The following is a 20,471-nucleotide window of genomic DNA, read 5'->3' on the forward strand; positions in this document are numbered from 1 at the left end:
GTTTGTCCAGTTGTGTTGTGCTGAGTTTTGAATCTGGAAAACCACCTCCATCTTTTAATAACTAAAAAAGGGGGAAAGGGGGAACGAGACACAGTCGGTGTCGTGATACCCACTAAGTAAGTGCCTGGACTCCATTACTTACCGCCGACGGACTCGGACCCAGGGTGAGCTCTCTCCCATCCGCATCAAGACCAAACAGCCAATGTTTTTGCCTGCCCAATCGTGAGCTTACACATCTGTTACAGAGTCCCTTACCTACCGCTCAGCTGTGCTGCAGAAAAAAGAATCATCACACACAGACGAATGAGGCTAAACCAAATAATCATCAAGCTTCTTGTTCCTCTCCTCCCAAGCCTCTGAGCTGAAAGTTCCTGGGCACAGAGCTTCCCCCCAAAACCCACCAACACCCCGACCGACGCCCCAGCCTTGGTGAATGAACCACCACCCTGTCGACCTACTTAGCCCCAGCGACTTAGCCACAAGCCAGGAGAGAGACCTACGGAGCCAGGCAGGATGGACGATTACATGTTCCGCACCTACGTGCGGGAGTGCAAGTGTGTGAGGGAGAACACCAGCTATTTGGAGATTTTCAACTACTCGGTACGTACTATATAGATTCATCTTTGTTCAAGTGTGCCAAGTCCCGGTTCCATTGTTACTCCCCGATCCCCCACCCCCGATATCCAACGCCGCGCCGCGCCGCGCCGGATCCGAATCCTTTTGCGGACGCATCCGATGCTCGGGAGTGGCAAAGCTGGGTGCTGGACTTGAGGTGGCTCGGCGCAGTTGTTGAAAGTATCCTATCCAGTCGGCTGGGTGCAAGTGAAGACACAGGCGGTCGGCCGTGGTGCTGTGAGCTTGTGTGCTGGTGCTTGTGTTCGCGCTCGTGTAGGATGGAAGACAGTTAGTGACTACGTACGGACACATGACTGACTGATGTGTGTGCTCAATACTAGGATCCCACGTTCAACTCCTGCGAGGAACATAGGTTTGGCCAGGATGAGTTGGCCGATGAGTTCTCCAACTGGCTGCATCGGAGGGTGAGTGAGCTTTTCATTTATTTCGGCCTGGCGAGACTCATCATGTCGAGTTTTTCCGTCTTTCATTCTCATCTTGAGTCAACATCCATTCCAGTTTACAACAAGCATGGGCCAACTAACAAACCTCGTCAGGGAGCCTTCGAGCCACCCAAGCTTCCTCCAGGGGTCAAGCTGCTTGGTGGTATCCGGTTGATGTGAGTCTCCCCCAGAGTCGCGAGTTTACTCAACAGTCAGTCAGTCAGTAGAACTGACACTAAATGATACGTAAAAGCCTCCAGCTGGACGCCAAAGACCCAAACACCTTCTCCCCGGCCTACATATCTCTGACACACGATGCGTACGAGGAGATGGTGCGCGTCCTGCACCTCCCGTTCCGCGCCATAGAAGGCAACAGCGTTGTCGGGCCATTCTTCTGGAGCTCCTTTGACCAAGATGATGAAGATCCGCATCTCCGTATGCTCCCTCCATCCCTTCCCCTCTTATTTTTCCCTTCCTCCCTGTGCGCCATTCCCATCCCGTCCACCCGGCTAACCGTGTCCACTCCCTCCCCCAGAAATCATCTTCCGCAAATCTGACGTCCGCAAGCGCGGCTACACGCGCGGCTGGGAGCTGATGCTGTCGCACTCGTTCCGCACGGGCATCACGTCGGGCTACGCCAAGGGGACCGCGTCGTCCGACATGATCGAGAGCATCCGGCACCTGCGCGCGTGCGCGGCCCAAGTCCAACACCCGCTGCTGCTGCCCGCCATCGTGCTCAGCCACGAGCTGTCCATCAAGATGGACCAGAAGCAGCGCGAGACGCGCGAGTGGCTGCGCCAGCTCGAGTACGCCGTGAGCATGCGCACCGAGGTGCTCGAGCACGAGTCCAAGTACATCCGCGCCGACGCCGACAACACCATCGACCTGGACCAGCTGAACCGCGACCTGGTCGAGTGCCACTCCCAAGTCCTCTGGAAGCGGCCGCAGGCGTACCAGGAAATCGTCCGGGCCATGGGCCAGGCGATGGAGCGGTTCTGGTCGCGCGCGGCCAACGACCCGAGCTACGGCGGGCCGGGGGGCGAGGTGGACAAGCTGCACCGCAGCCTGCTGTCGCGACTCGAGTTTTACCAGGCCAAGCTCAAGGGCATCGAAAACTACGCGCACATCACGCTCGAGCGGCTGACCATCCAGCGCGGCGCGCTCTACAACATCATTGCGCAAAAGGAGTCCAAGCTCGGCTTGCAGATGGCCGCCGAGCAGCGCCGCCTCGCGCACGCCGCGAAAAGGGACAGCACCAGCATGAAGATGCTCTCCCTCATGGGCGCCATCTTCTTGCCGGCGACGTTCATCGCGGGTATCTTCTCCATGGCGTTTTTCGATTTCATCCCGGACACCCCTGATGAGGGTGGTGGAGGAGGAGGAGAAGACCCAAACGGTGGTGGTGGCGGCGCTGCGCACTGGCAGCCCGTCTCGCCGCTGATCTGGATCTACTTTGTCATCACGGCGCCGCTGACCGTCGCCATCGTGCTGCTGTGGCGGTGGTGGGACCGGCGGCGCGAGGCAAAGTACGCCAAGGAGGACGCCGACATTGAGGCGGGCATCGACAAGATGGAGGCGCAGATCATGGCGACCATGCGGAAGAGGACGCTGAGCAAAATGAGGACGTGGGATGTCGGGGGTGCTTGATCTCGCTCGTCGTTGTTGTCTCCTTTTCCAACAATGGTCTTCTTGTCTGGTACATAATAATACTCCTGGGCGGCGGCGTGTTGTTGGGATTCAAAAAGAGAGGAGCTCTAGAGGCGTGAAGGGTAGAGGAGAGGGAGGTATGGCAGTGGGGGATGGATGGCAAAGGGTGTTCATATGGTTGGAGGACCACATCTGGCTGATATCACGGCGACTCGGCGGGGTAGTGTTCTGTTCTTTTCTTTTCAGCTGGCCTCATCCGCAGGAGGGATGAGGTCTGGCAGCGTTGATACCCTCATCATACTACTCGCCTTATGACTGACGATCCTCCAACGAGATAGATCTGAGAACTCTGTACATAATACACAACGGAGTCAGGGGCGAACAGTTTGGATACCAACAAAAAGGTAGCCCATTTTGGAATCAGATGGGCCAATATAAACGACCTTAATAGAAAAACAGGAAGAACATGAGTGGAGAATAGTACTTCAGACGCTTCCCTGCCAGAATATGTATGCCATTTGCAAAGTCGTCTAGAAACCAGCCCAGTTTGGTATCTAACCCTCTCTATATCATCATGCCTCACATAATAAACGTACACGTATTCTTACAACACATACATGTGGCGTCATAGCATCATATCCATCCACCATCCCGCCCTCTAAATCAAAGCCTGGCCCATAAACATGCTTTCCTTCACCTCAGCCACCACATCTCTCCTATCATTCTTCCCCACGAGCACAATACCCCGTCCACGGCGACCCATGCGACCCGCGCGCCCAAGACGATGGATAAAATCAATGGTGGTATGCGGCACATCAAACAACACCACATGCCTGACACCCAGCGTGTCGATGCCGCGCGACGCAAGGTCGGTAGCCACGAGGACCTTAGTATTGGGAAGGAACCGCCGCGGGGCAACGCCGCCCGGCGCCTTGGCTGCGAGCTGCTGCCTCGCCTTCTCCAGGTCCTGCTCCGTCAGCTTGATGGGCTCGTTGCTCGTGAAGGCCGCGAGCATCTCGCTCTGCCTGTTCTCGGGGGTGTCGCGGTGGAGGGCGACCGCATCAATTCCCTTGGAGACAAGGTAATCCGCCACCTCCTGCGTCGTCTCGCGCTCGTTCACAAAGACCATGACCCGCCGCACGTCGGAAACCTCCTTGGGACTCTCGGCCAGCGAGGCGTCGCGGCCGATGGTCCAGATGGCGTCGGCGCAGGCGAGGAGCTTGTTGTTGCGGTAGGGGTCTTTGGAGACGTCGACGACGCCGAGCTGTACGCGGCGCGGGATGGCGTGCAGGTTAGGAGTTGTGATGCGGACCATGTTGGGGAAATGAGCGGCGAGATAGTTGTCGAGGCGGCGCGGGATGGTGGCAGAGCAGAGGACGAGCTGGCGCAGGGAAGGAGACGAGCGGTCGAGGATGCGGGAGGTTTCAGGCGCAAAGGAACGGTCAAAGAGGGAATCCGCTTCGTCGACGACCAGGTGCTGCACGCGAGAGAGGATGTTGCCGTCTTGTTGAGCCATGGCGGCGAGGAGATGAGGAGTGGCGACTATCATGTCAACACCGCCGGCGCTGTACATGTTGTTTTGGATCTTATGTGGCTTCATGTTCGCCGAGATACCGCGAGCCTTGAGTTTGACCACGTGCGAGATCTTCTTGGTCACGGCCAGGACTTGGTCGACAAGTTCGGCTGTCGGTACCAACACAATAGCGCGGGGCCGAGCCTGGTAAGGATGCGGCTCCCATTTGTCAAGCCATTCGGAAGCGGGAACGTCGCCGCGCAGCTTTTTCTCGGCCTCGAAGCGTTCATTCCAGGCCTTCACAAGCTCGTCTTTGGCTTCCTCCTCCTTGAGAGCATTGATGATGGGCAGCAAATAGGCAAGAGTCTTGCCAGACCCAGTTTCGGCGGCCAGAAGAAACTCTTTCCGGGGCTCTTTGGCTGCGGGCTTGCCTGACGACTCAGACTCGAACTCGGACTCGGATGCGGAGCGTCGCCTGCCGAGCTTCTGGCCGAGGAGTGCCGGAATAGCTAGGCGTTGTACCGGGGTAGGTTTGACATCAACCATGCCTTTTAACACCTCATTGTACACGGCCTCTTTGACGGTGGGTAGCAGGTCAAACTGCTCGAAGGACTCGATGTCGGTGATGCGGGCCTTGACCCGGACGCGTTCGCGGTAGGGGATGGTAACCAAAGCCCTCTGCATCTTGAGGGCTTTGCGCGGGTCATTGTCGAGGGACTCATCCTTCTGCCCTCTGCGGGCGGCCGGCGGGGGAGGGCGTCGTCGGGGATCGATATTGGCAACCGTCCTGTTCGTGGCACCCCAGGGACCCTCGGGTCTATCCTTTGGCTTCCTGGTAGCTCTGGACGGACCGGTAGCGACAGTGTCGGACAGCACCATGTGGGAGGGCCGTTCCCTCGCTCGGAGGGCGGTGGTGGTCGAGAGAGCCCGTGGGCCTGGCCATGACGTCGGTGCTGGCGCTGATGCTGATGATGGTGACTGCCGAAGTGCTGGCCGGGCCGCGGCGGCCGAACGGCATATCAAGCACACCGAATCGCGTGCCGTCCTCCACATGGTCGAGAATGCGGGGGGTGGGTTCGGTATATGAGGGTGGTGATGTTCCCCTCCTGTCTTGTCTTGTCTTGGTGCTTTTCCCAAATTTGCCCATGATCCAAATTCAAGGTTTTGGCGGTTACCTTGGAATTCTGCCCCGACTTACCGCCCAGAAACCCCTGCACATTGGCAGAATCCAGCCCCGCCATGCCGCTTGCTTCATGCAGGATTGGGAAGGCGGTAAGGCTGCACCCCGCGGATGCATGATGCATTTCAAGCGCGCAAGCGAATCCCGTGATCGAATTGCGATAAGAGATTAGAAGCTTCTGGCGGTTTATCAGCGTTTCTGCCGTTACTTCACATGACAAGAACCTTTTATGCCCCGAACTCCTGCAGCATTCCCTGTCATGATACGAGATAACCCAGACGCAACGATAACCTGCTTGCAATCCCCCAACGCAATACCACAAAAACACCACCTGATGACACATTTTCTTGTGCAATTTTGATTCATAGAAAAACATGCGACCCACAATATTGCTTGGCCTTGCCCCCGTTCCCCTCATCCGCGTCTCCGCAGCCCCTCATCCGTCCCTCAAGCCTACGCGGGAGAGGCGCTGAGGTCACGCACTGCGGAAGCAATGCAACATGACGTTGATAACTTGCCGAGTCACAAAGCTCCAGGCGGCTCAACCTGCGTCCAACATGTTTATCGGAAGTATCTCCTGATAACCTCGAACCTGGGGCAGCAATGTTCTGGATCAGCCTCGACACTACCTTACCTAAGGCGAAACCGAGCCAGCCAAAGGTAGTAGTGTAGTAGTAGCAGTAGTAGCTCTACCTAGCCAGGGGAGCCGAGCTTGATCGCACACGAGCACTTCATCCATCATCATCACCCATCACCATTTACCAATTCCATTCTGGTCTGCCCATTGTTGGCTGGCGTTTCATCCCATCCGTTACCGGCGCCACCTGGTCAAGAGCCCAGTCCAGATCGTCTCTAGTTTCTGATGTTGTGATCGCTCCACCCTCTCCACTCCGGCTCTTGTCTTCACCACACCAACGGCGCTACATCCCTGTTATTTTCTTGTCTTCGTCGTGAACCGCTCGACGGGGGAGCCTAGACCCGTCCTGGGCCGTGCGGACTGACCCGGGTGATGCCAGTGTTCCCTGCGTTTCTCCGTCTCGACAGCGTTGCGGACGACCTCCCTCACCTCGCCACCCTCGTGTCGATACCAGCCCAGAAGACGCTGTAGGGTGAAGGCAGTCCCAGTCCCCGGAGAGCCATGTCGAGAAACCCGACGACCTGGGATCAGTATGATCGCGGCCGCCTGTCGCGTACCGGCAGCGTACTGTCGACCGCTGTCCGGAGTGTACAATTCGACCCAGACACTCCTTTCGGACGCAGCCTTGATTCAAACAACGAAGATGTAGAGTGGACGCAACAGCTACGGAGGAGAAGGTCCGTCGCGTCTCTCTAGAGAATTCCCCATTCCCCGTGTTATAACCACCAGCTAAACGCTTCTCCAGGTCCTCCCTCACCAACCGCCTGACTGCCCTGACCGACATTGGTGGCGTCAACAGCATCCGCTCCTTCACGCGTAGTTGGCAGCGCGCCGCCGGCTTCACCGAGGTCATTCCCCAGCGACCTTCCTTTGTCTTTGCGACAGACCAGGCACCGATCGCCCCTACATCCGCCGCCGCAGTAGAGGACATTGAAGAAGGAGGAGCGGCAGCGACACCAGCAGTGACACGGCCAATCCAGACATCTCCATCTGGTGGTTCTCCCTCCCTCATCCGTCAACAGCTCGAAGCCGCCCTCCACGGACCCGGTAGCGGCCGTCTATCCCCTCGACCCGAAAGCCCAGACCGCACCACGGGCCGAGACGTACAGCATGAAGGGAAACCGCTCCTGGAGGGTCTCAGCGAGAGGGGGCTCAGCGAGCATTTGCAAGCCGCGTTCCGCGTGGGGAGTTACGGCACCGGGTCCGGCCCCGACTCCATCTTTGGCACCCCGCCGCATCTCGCCACGCCGCCCATTATCGGGAGCTATGGATCCGTCGCCGCCGAATACTACGACTACGGCTCGCTGCGCTCCGAGGGCAGCCGCAGGTCTATGGCGCAGCTGTGGAGGCAACAGGAACAGGAACGGGCCCAGCAAGAGGCGGCCATCTCAGAAGGCATCATTGGCGAGCCTGCTCTTCCTGCGGCCGTCATAGGCCCTGACGAAGAGCTCCCGCCCATCTTGGTGAAGGAGGTGGAGCAGGATGGAAAGATCGTGTTGGCTGTCGAGGGACAATCGACGCTTCCACAGACCGTGTTCAACTCGACAAAGTACGTTTGTTGGCCCTCTGTTTCGTACCGAAGTCATGAAACCTTACTGACCTCTTTCCCCCAGCGTCCTCATAGGCGTCGGCCTTCTCAGCCTGCCCATGGGCGTCAAGTACGCTGGCTGGCTGTGCGGGATGCTCATCCTCTTCCTCTGCGCTGCCGTGACGGCCTGGACCGCAAAGCTCCTGGCCAAGTGCATGGACCTTGACCCGAGCCTCATCACCTTCTCAGACCTCGCATACATCTCCTTCGGCCGCAACGCCCGCATCGCTACCAGTATATTGTTCACCCTGGAGTTGGTCGCCGCCAACGTCGCGCTCGTCGTGCTCTTTGCCGACTCGCTCAACCTGCTTCTCCCTGGCCTGCTCTCGGTCAATGGATGGAAGGTGTTTTGCGCGGTGATTTTGATGCCGTTGAATTTCCTGCCGCTGAGGTTGCTCAGTTTCACGAGCATCCTTGGTATCTTTTCTTGCTTCACAAGTGAGTGCTCCTCGTAAACAGGTGTTAGAGTGCTCAGAACATGGCTGACACTTCATAGTTGTGGTTATCCTCGTCCTCGACGGCCTGATCAAGCCTACAGCTCCGGGCTCCCTCATCGAACCGGCCAAGACGTACATGTTCCCAGCTAACTGGCTCACTCTTCCACTGGCATTTGGCCTCTTGATGTCCCCTTGGGGCGGCCATAGCGTGTTCCCGAATGTGAGCTTTTCAAGTTCAAGCCTCCTGAAAGCCCCGAGAGTCTAACTGTCTCTAGATCTATCGTGACATGCGGCATCCGTATAGATATGCTCAGGCCGTCAAAATCACCTTCTCCTTTACAGTACGCCAGGTCCCTCCCATCAACTATCGCCAACTTGTTACTCCAAGGGTTTGATGGCCGGCTACTAACCGCCTACGTAGTACCTCCTCGACACAACCACCGCCGTCGCCGGCCTTCTCATGTTCGGCGACGACGTCCGCGACGAGATCACCTCCAACATCCTCCTCGAAGCCAGCTACCCACGCGCCCTGACCCTGCTCATGTGCATGTGCATCGCCATCATCCCGCTGACCAAGATCCCGCTCAACGCGCGTCCGATCGTGGCCACGATCGAGGTGCTCCTGGGCCTCAACGACGGTCCGTTCGGCCACTCGCACCATCACCACCATTCTCACGACCCGTATGGCCACCATCCTCATCTGCAATACAGCCCCGCGACCCAACGGCTCCGGACCCTCGCGCGCGCGGCGATCCGTGTGGCGGTGGTGCTGGTGTTCCTGGTGATCGCCATCGCCTTCCCCGCGTTTGATAGCATCATGGCGTTTATGGGTAGCGCGCTGTGCTTTACGATCTGTGTGACGTGAGTTGCCTGCCCACACCCAACCTCACTACTACCCCCTCCTTTATGTACATCCAATACGCGACAGATAGCGCTCCTATTGCGCAACATTGGTCACCCTACCCACCTCGTTCCCACCCCCTTTTCCCCCAACCCAAACCAATCTATCCACCATTATCGAATAAATGTTGCGCATTAAACGGCTGACACGGATCGATGCAGTCTCCCCTTGGCATTCTACCTCAAGCTCTTCGGGCACGAGCTCTCGGCCCGCGAGCGCGCCTTTGCGGTCTTTGTCATGGTCGTTTCTTCCGCCCTGTCCGTCATCGGTACGATCTGGGCGTTCTTGCCGAAGAGCTTAATCGGGGCAGAGGTGGCTCCGCTTCAGCTATGATGGTGATGAAATGATGGATTAGGGGCGTGGGATATTTCTCTTCTCTGTCTCCACTTCCCTACTATGTGTTCTCTATCTACCGAGGTATGGACTACGTATTGCATGTTTCGATGGGCTTGCTTTGGGATTGGATATGCTTGGGCATTTTCACGTATGGGGAGGGTATGGGAATTCCCTGTAATTGGGAAACGTGTGTCTGGATGCTCGGTCTTGTCAAGTTCCTGTTGGGTCATCATGATTTTTGGGCATCTGTTTTTGGTTCGGCTGTTCATGGTTTGATGTTCGTCGTTGTCATTCGTAGCTGTATTTGTACGTCTACATAGGTATCATATCCGGTTTTTGGTGCGGATCTTCAACGGATTCATATGGGAAATCATGTTTAACTTGATCTCCGTGTTGTCCCTGGGGTCTGAAAACGCCGTTCTCCCGCTGACTAACAATACGTCTGACTATTATTCCTATAAAGGTATCTATATCGATGACGTTTTCCATCTTGCATATGTAGCATCACAACTCCTCTGTTGATGGCAACCTTGTCTGAATGGGCCCCCAATCACAATTGTTCAGGACGATCATTCCCTAGGTAGACACTGACATCCCACACTCCTCTGACGCAAGATCATGCACATCTGTTGACGTTGCATATGTACCGTGGTGATGCGGATCCTCCTCTTCACGCGAATCGTTTCCTCACAGCTTGCTGCGCTTCCTTCAGGTTCTCATAGCCACTTGCAATTGTTCCCGGTACTTGCAACTTTCTCACATCGAGGAGAACTAGATGACATAGTTCCCTCCACGACCCTAATTCCTGCTCACCCGTTGTCAAGTCTTGCATGATCCGGTTTCCGTTCAACTTCCATATGACGGCAGCCTTCCAGATCGGCAGAACTTGGGGTTGTCGCTGCTTGTGAAGTTGTCCGGGTCTGGGATCTTTGCGGTTTTCTCGGGCTTGCTCTTGTCAGAAGTTCCACCCCCTCAATCTCGATGGACTGGATCGATCGCCTAGTCGGGGTCGGTGGTCAGGTCGATCAGCTCGTCATCTCCCGCGTCAGCCACGTTGATCGAGAGCGCTTCCGATGTTCTGGGTTTGGATCCACGACTGATCTCGCGCTCGAATTCCGGCAGTAATTGAGAACTTCTTCGCCGGTTGGACGGCCCATGAACTCCCGGTCCCAGTGGTTGGTGGTCTCGCTCATGGACCCAGAAAAACCAAAAGAGCAAAAGGAAAAGGACAGGGGCCGATCAAAGCTCCTGTGGCAGGAGGAGACCAACCACACCTTGGAGGAAATAGACTTGAAGCAGAGATATCAAACGGATCCAGCAGGAACCCAGTGTCCACGTTTCCTCACCAACCTGGCGAATGGAGGGACCCCCAACCACCAACCTCGTCGCTCGTCTCAGCCTTGTTCAGAGTTCGTTGGCATGATGCCGGTATCGTAACATTCGGTAATAACTATGAATGTGAGATAACAGTGAGAACAGGCGGTCCCGGATCGTGTCGCTGTGCCCCTGTGTTCTCAGGCTGGAGGGCAACGCTGGCCGCCGTCGATAAATCCGAACCATGACGGGTGGGCGACCTCAGGCCAGGAGCTTGTGTCGGCACCGTTGACGAATCTGCACGCCTCGGATTCCGAGAAGCCACTCCTCTAATGGCAATACGACATTGTTGATAATAGCTAGCAGCTCCTTGTCATAGATGTCGTAATTGCACTCCTGTGCGGAGTGTTCACTGCCCCAAAACACGGGCCGGTGGCAGTACTCTGTCGTGGTGGTTGGTCTGCAGCGGATCACCACGCAATACCGCCCGTAAGAGGCGTAAGTTTAAAATTGTTTTATATAGCAAGGTATTTGTGACAGAAGTTTGTTTTTATGTGGAATGGGAGCATGGGTCGCAGAAATTTGAGTCGGCCGTATTCTCCATGGAAACCCCTAGGTTGACAGTCCTCGCTCTCCGTCAGAATATCCCCGCTCAAAGATGGCCACGGCAACCCGAGAATCAACCTCGCAATTCTCGAGGTAGTGTTTCTTGAGGGAGGGTCTTCTTCCCCAATTCTCGTCGAAAGTCTACGCCTTCAGAGCTACGGCAAACTGCTGACGGTGGCGCTGACCTGTTTCAGCCATGGACCTAGGTAGTTCTAGGACCCCATCCACCGACATCAATGTTTCTTCTCCAACAGCTTCTCGGGCGTCAACTTATCCGGCGTCGTCTGCATTAGCCCAGTGCTGATGCCCTGAGTACTTCAGCGGTCCTTGCGCGTCCAAGACGTCTTTATGATACGCCTTACTAAAATCGAATCGCAAATCTGTATGCATATAGGGGGTATATCTATCCAGTAAATTCTACATACAACGTGGAGGAAGCCAAAGGGGGAGAGAACGACACCGGGCTATCACGGCAAGATATAATAAGATACAGGGCAACGTATTTCCTAATAATATCGCGGCAGGCAGCTCTCTACCTGTTCCAAGCCGCTCCATACTTATCTCCACCTAGCATTAAATATCCAACTTATTTGCTTCCCTCAAGCTTTCCCTCACTATCTGATTGCAGGCGTGACAGAGTGACGTTCACACGAAATGACTCAGTCCTGTGTTGGGGTGGGTGGTCCAGTGGACTGCTTACTATACTGTAGTAATGGGGGGGGGTGAAAGCTGGCAGAGAAGAAATCCGTAAGACTCGCGCGCTGCGCATGACAAGCATGGCATGGGATGCCTATCCAAAGTTTGCAAGGTAGAATGCTAGTAGGGTAGGGGGATAGGATGGAGGTGTGTTGAGCTCGGACGCGAGATTTGTGAGGAAACATGGAGCGTTGGTCCGAAGTTAGAGGACACAGGATACGACGGCATACTTCACATCAGTCAAGATTGCTTCATCCGACCTGAGTGAGCCCCCAACCTCCAGGTTGCCATACTCTTCTAAAATAACGACAATCAATCCAGTCCCCAATGGAAACATTGGGATGGGATGACACATCTCACAATCGCAACGTTGGCACACAATAGAGTTCGAGTGGGTAACTTCTGGTATTCAAACCCTCCCATCTCTCACCCATGCAAGAGATGAGCAAGGCTATCTAATACACAGAAAGCGAGTTGAAAGCCGAAAATGACCATCATCATCCTCCTTCCTCCCCTTCCCTCCATCCTCCTCTTCCAAACACCACCACTTACATATTTGCCCTTTGTGTGCCCAACTCAAACCACTCCCATCCAGAGTAGTTCCAAACCAAACCAAACCATCCACCATCCCAACCCCCTTTCTTCCCTCCGACCGATCGATCTCGTTATATATGTGTAAGAGTTGAGAGTTGGTGAAAACAACAAACACAATAACACACAGCAAGAACCAATGCTGACACCTTCCTTTCCCCGCTTCGTCTCACACAAAACACCCTCGCTGTCGCTGTACTGCTGCTGTGCTGCTGCTGCTGGTTGTCCATCCCATCCCGTCCGCTCGGCGTCCATCTCCAAATCGCACCGAACAGACGAGCTGAGAAGAAATGAAAATCATCCACAAATGAAACAACACAACACAAACCAACCCAACCCAAGACGCCCATCCCAAAAACCCGACCCAAAGCTCCGTTCAGCGCCGAAGAAAACCCAAGTGCCTCCCGAAAAAAATGCTGATGTGTTTTGCGTTCGTTTCGTACTGTTCTAACCGACCGCCATGCTATGCTTCCAACCCGCGAGACTCAAACAAAAAAGAAAATAGTGAAGTTTGAGTGAGAGGATGGCTCGACAAGCCAAAGGTTGTTGTGTAAAAAAGATATATGTACCAAAAAGACGTCTTCGACTCGCCTCCCACAGGCATATCGATGACGAAGCGAACAGAAACAAACGGTCATGGCGCCAAGCGCCCATAGAAGGTAAAAGAGAACCGGACAGGCAGCAGCAGCAGGCAGCAACAGTCAGTAACAGCTAGGGGTCAGCACTTCTCACACTAAAAGGAAAAAAAAACAGGACAAAATCCGAGATCGATCGCTCAAGGACGGTGAAGACGTCGAGAGTCGTCATAGACGAGGTGAATGTTGGCCGGCGACGGTAGCGGTAAGTGTCGGTGATAGTGGTGATGGTGAAAGCGGTGGGCGGCGACGATGATGATGGTGATAGGCCCAACCACAAGTGGTGACCGGCACTCGAAACGAGGACTCGCTCACAGATTAGGAGCGAGCCTCTTGCCAGTTACCAACCCACCCGAAATAGCCCAAGCCGGGGCGCTTCTCCTTGCGCCAGTCGAAGTTCCAATTCCATTCTCTGTGCTGCTGATGATGATCCCGGTTCTGCTTGGGCTTGTTGAAGGGGCACTCCTTTGCCCCATTGCGATTATTGCTCCACCTTCCCTGGTGGTTATTCTGAGAATGATAATGATGATAATTGTTGTGATGAGCTGAGTGGTTGCTAGAAGAAAACGAAGAAAAAGAAGACTGCGGAAAATCACGGTGGGTATCCAACCCGTTCCGTCCCTTGATCGGCGAGTTTCCGAAGGACGGCGGCCCGACTTGCCGGCCCGCCCGGAGCGGCGGAAGTTCGGGGACTTTAGGCGGCGAGGTGCCATAGGCGCGTCGTCGCTCTCCGAGGAGCGCCCACTTGTCCATGTCGGTGCGCCGTGACGAGGTGCCAGCGTGTCGTGGGTGGTGTGGGAACTGCGAGGGTTGCGGCTCCGGCACCCGATGCGACGACTGCTGCTGGTGATCCTCCTCCTTGGCAGGAGGCGGCGCCTCGTAGAGGAACAGGCCGTCCAGCTCGGGATCCTCGTCAACGACTTGAGACAAGGCAGCGTTGAGGGACGCCGGGAACTTGTTCTCTTCGTTGTCGCGGACCGGGCAGACCGACTTGGTCGCGGGCGACAGGCTCTGGCGGGGAGTGTCCTCGTTATCCGTGGCGAGAGACGGCGTCGCGGTGCTCTCGTGGCTCCACGTCCTCGAGTTCATCTCCTTGAGGGCCTGCAGACGCCTCTGCTCCTCCAGCTCCTCCTCCTCGTCCTCATCCCACAGGTCGCTCCAGCTCTTGGAGACGGGCTCCTTGCGGAAGAGAAGCGACATACCAGACGGGTTCCGGTTGCGGGACAGGTTGATGGGCAGGGACGCCGGCGCCGCAGCCTGCAGCTTAGCAACAGCCTTGGGCGGCAATACGGGGCGGAAGTTGGGGGGAGTGGCGAGGGACTGCAGCGACGCGCCAAAGTTGGACTCGAGGCACGACGACATGGACGGGGTCTGCGCGGTACCCGACATCCAGTCGGTGGCGGCGTCCGACTTGGCGAAGAGGTCCTCCTCGTACAGCTCGTCGTCCGGGATGACGCTGAGCTGGCGCGCCTGCTTGGGGACTGCCTGCAGGGCCTTGGCCCAAGGGAAGGCACCCGTGTCGACTTGCGGGCTCTGGATGGAAGGCGTGCGGAGGGGCTCCCGGTTGGAGGAGGCGACGACCTGGCGGTCGGTGGCGCAGAACTCATCGTAGTCCTCGTCAAGAGTGGTGAAGCTGACGACGCGCATCAGCGCTTCGCGAGCTCCGGCCAGGGAGCGCTTCTTAGGGTCAAGGTTCATGCACTGCACGATGACCTCAAAGGTGTCCTGCGACATGGACGGGAACACGTCGAACAGAGACTGCTTGTCGCGGGAGAAGTCAAGGAACAGCGGGTCCTCCTCAGTGGGCACCGTGAAGGGGTTCCTCGAGAACAGCACGTTAAGCAGGCAGACGCCGATGGCCCAGATGTCCGCCTGGGCGGGCGAGTAGCCGGCGCCAGCTGAGTCGTACTGCTCCGGCGACATGTAGCGATCACTGCCGACGGTGGTCTCGTATGTCCACTCCTCCGCCGTGGCAAGCCCGAAATCACCCAGCTTCATGGACCCGGACTGGGTCAAGAAGATGTTCTCGGGCTTGATGTCGCGGTGGTAGATACCCTTGGAGTGCATGTAGGCGACGGCATCAACCAACTCAAGCATGAAGCGCCGCACATGCTCCGTCTCCAGCGGGCCGCAACCACCGCGGATCGCCTCGTACAGGTCTCCGCGCGGGCAGAACTCGAGCACCAGGTAAACATGGGCCTCCGTCTCGAACGAGTCGAGCAGGTTGACGATGTTGGGGTGGGAACCCAAGCGGCTGTGCAGGGCGAGCTCCTCCGACTTGTCATCGATGGCGAAGTCGCCCTGGAATTCTGGGGAAGCCGACTGTTTCGTCAAACACTTGATAGCCACCGTTTCACCCGTTACCGTGTCCTTGGCCTTGAAGACCATGCCGAAGGAGCCATGGTTGAGCGGAGAGATGGTCTGATACCGGCCGTTGAGCAGGACGCCATCGTGGAACTTGTCGCGAAGGCATTCCATGGCGAATCGAGTCGAGAGATCCGAGCGGGGTTTCGGTGGTGATACAGATGTCCGAGACGACAGTCCGCGGAACCCAAGCCGTCAGCGTCGGTCCGGTGTTACCTGATCGAGTAGAGGCGATTCGAGTCGGTACGACAGATTGCGGTGACTGAGAGGCGAACCGGAGAGGCGAGGAGTTGGGAGAGCCGGGTTTATGCGATAAGTAATGAATAGAGAATAGAGTCGATATACAGGAGCACAAGGCGACAAAGCAAGAAAGCAAACAAAAAAACAAGCAAAAATCCGAAGTCGTTCACTGTCCGAGGCTCATGGGAGGGTATTTTGTTGAGATGAATCCGACAAAGGAAAAGAAAAGAGAATAGAGAGAGGGCGGGTGGAGGACGAAGTCGTCAAGACAACAGGACTTGTGGTCCCGAAAGAACAAGAACGGAAAGAGTCGTTATAACATCGGTACAGACGAATATGTGGCTGACGTGTTGAGTCTGGCGAGGTTGAGTCGAGCGAAGAAGAGAAGAGGGGGTGGCCGAAGGGAGCGACTCAGGTGACCAGGTAAAAATGTTGGTGATGGGGGACCTGCAGTCAACCGAGAAGTCCCGTGGTCGGGGTGCGTCGGGTGCAAGAAGGATGAGTCGAATTGAGCGACGAGTCGTTGACCAAGCGATGTGAGAGTGGTGTCAGGCAGACGGGACAGATGGTGTTTTTGTTGTGGTTGTCGTCAGGGGCACTGGACAAGACAGCGTCGTCGTAGTTGTCGTGGGGGCGCGAGATGTTGGGAGAGGGACCAGGTGGTAGCGGACAGCAAGGCTAGTTGTTGAAGAACGATGCACAGCTATAGGAACACCTGGCGTCTTGTGGTCGAGGACATGCGGGAGCGGCGGGGGGGTCTTTCAGGAACACAGGTGGACGAAGAGGATGACTCTTCGACCCCCTTGTTCGACCGGCGATTGCGTGTGATTCACAGCCGGTGGAGACCGGGCCTTGAACGGAGCGTTCGTTCGGCAGTGACGGAGAAGTCGGGCAGAGTGGGACGACCGGGTCCGCTTATCAGACACGAGGGCGCTCGAAGGGGAGATTGCCACGGGGCGAGACGCGAGAGCGGGAAGAGACGTCGTAGATGGTTGAGCTGGCCTTCGCCGTCTGGCTGCTTGGGGGTTTTGGAAGAAGCAGAAGACGAGGCGACGAATGCGTGGTTTATACGGCAGGATTTGCGGGTCAGCAGCGTTGCCAGGTGGCGTGCGTGCCTGTCCGTCAGCTCAGAGCCAGATTGCGTCGAGTCTGTCAGCGCAGCGCCGAGTCGCAGCACGGTCCGTCGAGGAAGAGCGAGAATAGGATCGAGCAGTTTAACTAGAATGATTTGAATGAATCGCGGACCAAAGCAGGAACAGCAGCGACAACGACAGGCGACAGAGGAACACGACTTGCTGGAAAGGAAAGCGAGAGAGAGGATGGAGAGGAATAGGAAGATGGAGGGGAAGAAAGAAGCTTTGCGACGGGCGTGGGGGGGACGAGTGGGATTGGTAAAGGAGAGGGATGGGTGTGCTGGAAGGCACGGGCAGCAGGTGGAAGGGACCAGAACGGCAAGAATTGGCTTGCTGGACACCTGGGACAGCAGTGGCCAGACCTGTCATCAGCGCCCGTGAAAGACCAAAAGGAAAAGGAACAAGGGAAGACCGGGGGGGTGGGTTGACTCGCTGACTGACTGGACGGCGCCGGACGGGCCCTCTCGGGCTTGGGGGAGCAGGGGTGGGAGGGTCATCAATGCCCGGGAGACGCGAGTGCCTGCCACGGAGGCGAGACGAGACATGGGGGGAAGGTACATGGGACGACAAGGATTGGGATGGCCAAATGTCCAATGAGACGCCGCCTGCCCGAGTCGAGAACGGAATAGCATGCACTGGGTGTTTGCAGACGGAAACTGTGAAAGGCCAACGTATTCGCACCATTGCTCACACTGTTGTGTGAGTGGGGCGCATTGCGCGACGCACCCGGACATGACGAATGGAAGCTGGACACCACCACACCTCGACCACTCACGCATCGCAACGCGGCACACCGCCTTGCCCTGCAGGTGCAAAGCGCGACAGTAATGTCCCGCTAGTACGCGTCCGGCTTAGCGCCGATTCCTAAATTGGCTGGGACTGCTGTGCATCTTTGCCGTGCTCTGCGACTTTCGCAAGTCCAGCATCCCAAGACATCAGCAGCCCGGATCTGGGGTTGGTCGCCCAGTGCCCGTCCCAGTTTTGCCGTCTACTCGACGGAGTAACGGCGACGTTAATGTGCACAGTACACCGCCTGCCTTGGACGTGCGTGTACCTTTCTGGTCTGCCAACCACGGGCACGCGACCTACGCGTTGGGTAGCGTTGCGTCAGGCTGGCTTCAAAGCCAGAGAGCCATTGCCCAGTCGTTGGCCGGCAAGGCCGCGGTACCTGCTCTTTTGCGCGTGTCGCCCTGCGCCCTGGAGAGGCCACGTTCACCGTGGCTTATCCGGCCAGGCTCTTGGGACTGTGTGGGCTTCGCAACTCCACACGGCGAGATGACCTGCGTCGACCTGCTGCTTGTGTTGTGCAGTACCCCAGAGGAAATTTCTCCATCGAAATCCATTTCCCAATTCCCGAAAAGCTCCATGATGGGAAAATCGCAATCAAGGCCGAAGATGAGCTGGAGCAAGACCAAACGGACCCGCAGTGGGCACTGGCCGTTTCCCGAGATGACTCCAGACCGTTGCGAGATTGCGTCTTTCGGAGGATGGGGATGAGTAAACGGGTCCTGAATGACAAAAACGGGGATGCCCTGGCAGAGTGTGAATGACAAGAACAAACAGCGAGAGAAACAGCTTCGCCAACTCATACCTCGGCGCCTGAGGCAAGCTGGCCTTCATTCCATCTCGTTTTTGTTCTTTCTTTGCCCAAGCACTCTGCCCGTTTCACCTGGAGCTGTCTCTCGTCCGAACCACACGTCATCGTTTGGTTTTGGCGGGCCCTCCAGATGAGGTGGGCTGCCCCCTTGGAGCTGCATCCAATGCGACCAATGAGTCCCATGACGACCTGTGGCTCGCGCAATCCTTCTTTGCGGCGCAGGCAGCGGGCCTTTCCCAACAAAGAGACTGTGGCGGAACGACGGGAGGGAAAATAGCAGCCTGCCTCAACATTCCTGGCACCGAATGACACAAGCGGGCAGGTGGACACGAAGTGAAGAAAGTTGAAAGCTGGCCTTTTCTTGCCGTCCTCGTGGGCTCCGAGGCAAGCCTGTCCGCAAGTCAATGCGCTGCCTTCAGGCTGGAGCCTTGTCTGTTTGACCTTGGTGGATGTTGTATTTGACTCAACACTCAACGCTGAGCACCATCATGACCAAACAGTTCACGCACCAAGCAATGGATGGCTGTGGACGACGGACAATGACAGTGCACCGGCTTGGCTGCAACCCCTCGGGAGTCGAAGAAAAGGGGTGGTGTCAAACCGCCGAGTAAGATGCTGCCAAATGGAACAGTGATTGTGCGATGATGCTTCAGGATGAAAACCGTTGCAGTTCAATATCTCGTCAAGCAGCAAGCAAATTGATACAGCCGAGCGAGCGAGTCTCGACCAGGCGACGGATCCTGGCTCTTGGGAATGTAGTTGTACGTACTCCGTACATACAGCACTGCTGTGCTGGACGGATATGATTGCGACGATGCAACGGGATTGGGAGCCAACGGTAACGGAGTTTCCAGTTCCTATCTCTCTGACACCCGCGACTGCGGTTCCTGCGTCTCGTCTCCAGTCTCCAGTCCCGTCTCCGCTGCGGCCGCGGTCCGATGTGCTCCGGCCTGGGAGATACGGGCTGATTGATACCTACCTTACGGATCCGACGATAAGGGAAGCCAGATCATCCCGCGGGCCCGCCGATAACCCGAAACAGCGAACCCACTGATTTCGGGACGCCGACAAAGACGAAGATTCAAGCTTGATGTCGTCGTTGTACCTAGGCAATTCGGTATTTTGACATCGACATCACAACTGTGAACGCACGCTCACCACTGTACACGATAAGACAGATGAGCTATCAGGGTCCTCACCCCGGTCCCAATCATTGGCTGCTGGGCCTGATTCCGTTTCCAACGTTGGGACCCAGTGACGTCGTGTGACCTCAAATCCCCCCAACCCAACCGCCCGCTAGCCTGCCGGCCGCCAAGTGAAATGTGGTGAATGACAAGTGACGGAGGTCACGGGTCCTTGGTCCATCATGCTGAACATGTTTTGGGCTGCTGGACTGGTTTTTGAAACCGTATGGTATACCTTATCCACCACCCCACGTCGGCGGGGTATGTATCAAGACCGGACTATACTGGTAGTCTCATGACCTGCGATAGTAGAGGGTACTGTTATTGATGATGGAGAATGGTCTGCACATGGCGACTGATACATCGACTACACACCTCTGTACATACTAGTGTACTGTCAACAGTACCTCGAGATGAAGGGACCATCGGGAGGTTGGCACTGAGTTAATAACGTGATAATGGCATTGCAGCGTCGCGCTCGTGTCATCGCACCCGCGTTCGCGTCCACTAGATCCCTCCAGTCACGAACGCAATCGCCCAATCTCTTGATGAGGAGCTACCCTCCCTCTACGCAATCTGGACCTCTAACGGTCAATCCTTCTGTCCTGGAAACCACACTCAGCATCAACAACTAACTACCTGACGTAGAACTTGGAACCCGCGGGGGTTCATCAACATCAGATTCCAGGTTGCAGAGGACGGGACGGGCTGGATTTGGGTTGCGTCCATCCCATCCATCCATTTCATTCATCCAAAGGGAACGCTTCCCGACCTCTCGCCTACCTAGGTCAGGTCCATACAAACAGTACCTATC

At 56.4% G+C, this 20,471-nt stretch overlaps 6 protein-coding genes across 6 annotated transcripts; 2 read left to right on the forward strand and 4 right to left on the reverse strand.

The window, feature by feature from the left end:
* Positions 1 to 513: 513 nt before the first annotated feature.
* VTJ04DRAFT_548 (uncharacterized protein) lies at positions 514 to 2,705 on the forward strand (the record flags this gene model as incomplete). The annotated part of the gene is made up of 5 exons (XM_069363600.1): positions 514 to 600; positions 957 to 1,040; positions 1,173 to 1,234; positions 1,312 to 1,493; positions 1,594 to 2,705. 5 exons carry the CDS (start codon positions 514 to 516, stop codon positions 2,703 to 2,705), a joined length of 1,527 nt encoding a protein of 508 aa, XP_069223158.1.
* Positions 2,706 to 3,363: 658 nt separating this feature from the next.
* Positions 3,364 to 5,271, reverse strand: VTJ04DRAFT_549 (uncharacterized protein; the record flags this gene model as incomplete). The annotated part of the gene is made up of 1 exon (XM_069363610.1): positions 3,364 to 5,271. The coding sequence occupies one exon, from the start codon at positions 5,269 to 5,271 to the stop codon at positions 3,364 to 3,366; it is 1,908 nt and encodes a 635-aa protein (XP_069223159.1).
* Positions 5,272 to 6,536: 1,265 nt separating this feature from the next.
* Positions 6,537 to 9,294, forward strand: VTJ04DRAFT_550 (uncharacterized protein; the record flags this gene model as incomplete). Its single annotated transcript, XM_069363622.1, has 7 exons — positions 6,537 to 6,712; positions 6,781 to 7,584; positions 7,649 to 8,061; positions 8,120 to 8,280; positions 8,336 to 8,401; positions 8,482 to 8,921; positions 9,123 to 9,294. 7 exons carry the CDS (start codon positions 6,537 to 6,539, stop codon positions 9,292 to 9,294), a joined length of 2,232 nt encoding a protein of 743 aa, XP_069223160.1.
* A 3,284-nt stretch (positions 9,295 to 12,578) lies between these two features.
* On the reverse strand, positions 12,579 to 13,158 carry VTJ04DRAFT_551 (uncharacterized protein; the record flags this gene model as incomplete). Its single annotated transcript, XM_069363633.1, has 2 exons — positions 12,579 to 12,988; positions 13,038 to 13,158. The coding sequence occupies 2 exons, from the start codon at positions 13,156 to 13,158 to the stop codon at positions 12,579 to 12,581; spliced, it is 531 nt and encodes a 176-aa protein (XP_069223161.1).
* A 299-nt stretch (positions 13,159 to 13,457) lies between these two features.
* Positions 13,458 to 15,617, reverse strand: VTJ04DRAFT_552 (uncharacterized protein; the record flags this gene model as incomplete). Its single annotated transcript, XM_069363643.1, has 1 exon — positions 13,458 to 15,617. One exon carries the CDS (start codon positions 15,615 to 15,617, stop codon positions 13,458 to 13,460), a length of 2,160 nt encoding a protein of 719 aa, XP_069223162.1.
* An 81-nt stretch (positions 15,618 to 15,698) lies between these two features.
* Positions 15,699 to 17,436, reverse strand: VTJ04DRAFT_553 (uncharacterized protein; the record flags this gene model as incomplete). The annotated part of the gene is made up of 5 exons (XM_069363654.1): positions 15,699 to 15,912; positions 15,958 to 16,153; positions 16,202 to 16,421; positions 16,624 to 17,038; positions 17,318 to 17,436. 5 exons carry the CDS (start codon positions 17,434 to 17,436, stop codon positions 15,699 to 15,701), a joined length of 1,164 nt encoding a protein of 387 aa, XP_069223163.1.
* Positions 17,437 to 20,471: the final 3,035 nt, after the last annotated feature.

The sequence above is a fragment of the Mycothermus thermophilus genome (assembly GCF_041956435.1).
Source record: "Mycothermus thermophilus strain CBS 625.91 unplaced genomic scaffold VTJ04scaffold_1, whole genome shotgun sequence".
In the NCBI taxonomy this organism is placed as follows: domain Eukaryota; kingdom Fungi; phylum Ascomycota; class Sordariomycetes; order Sordariales; family Chaetomiaceae; genus Mycothermus; species Mycothermus thermophilus.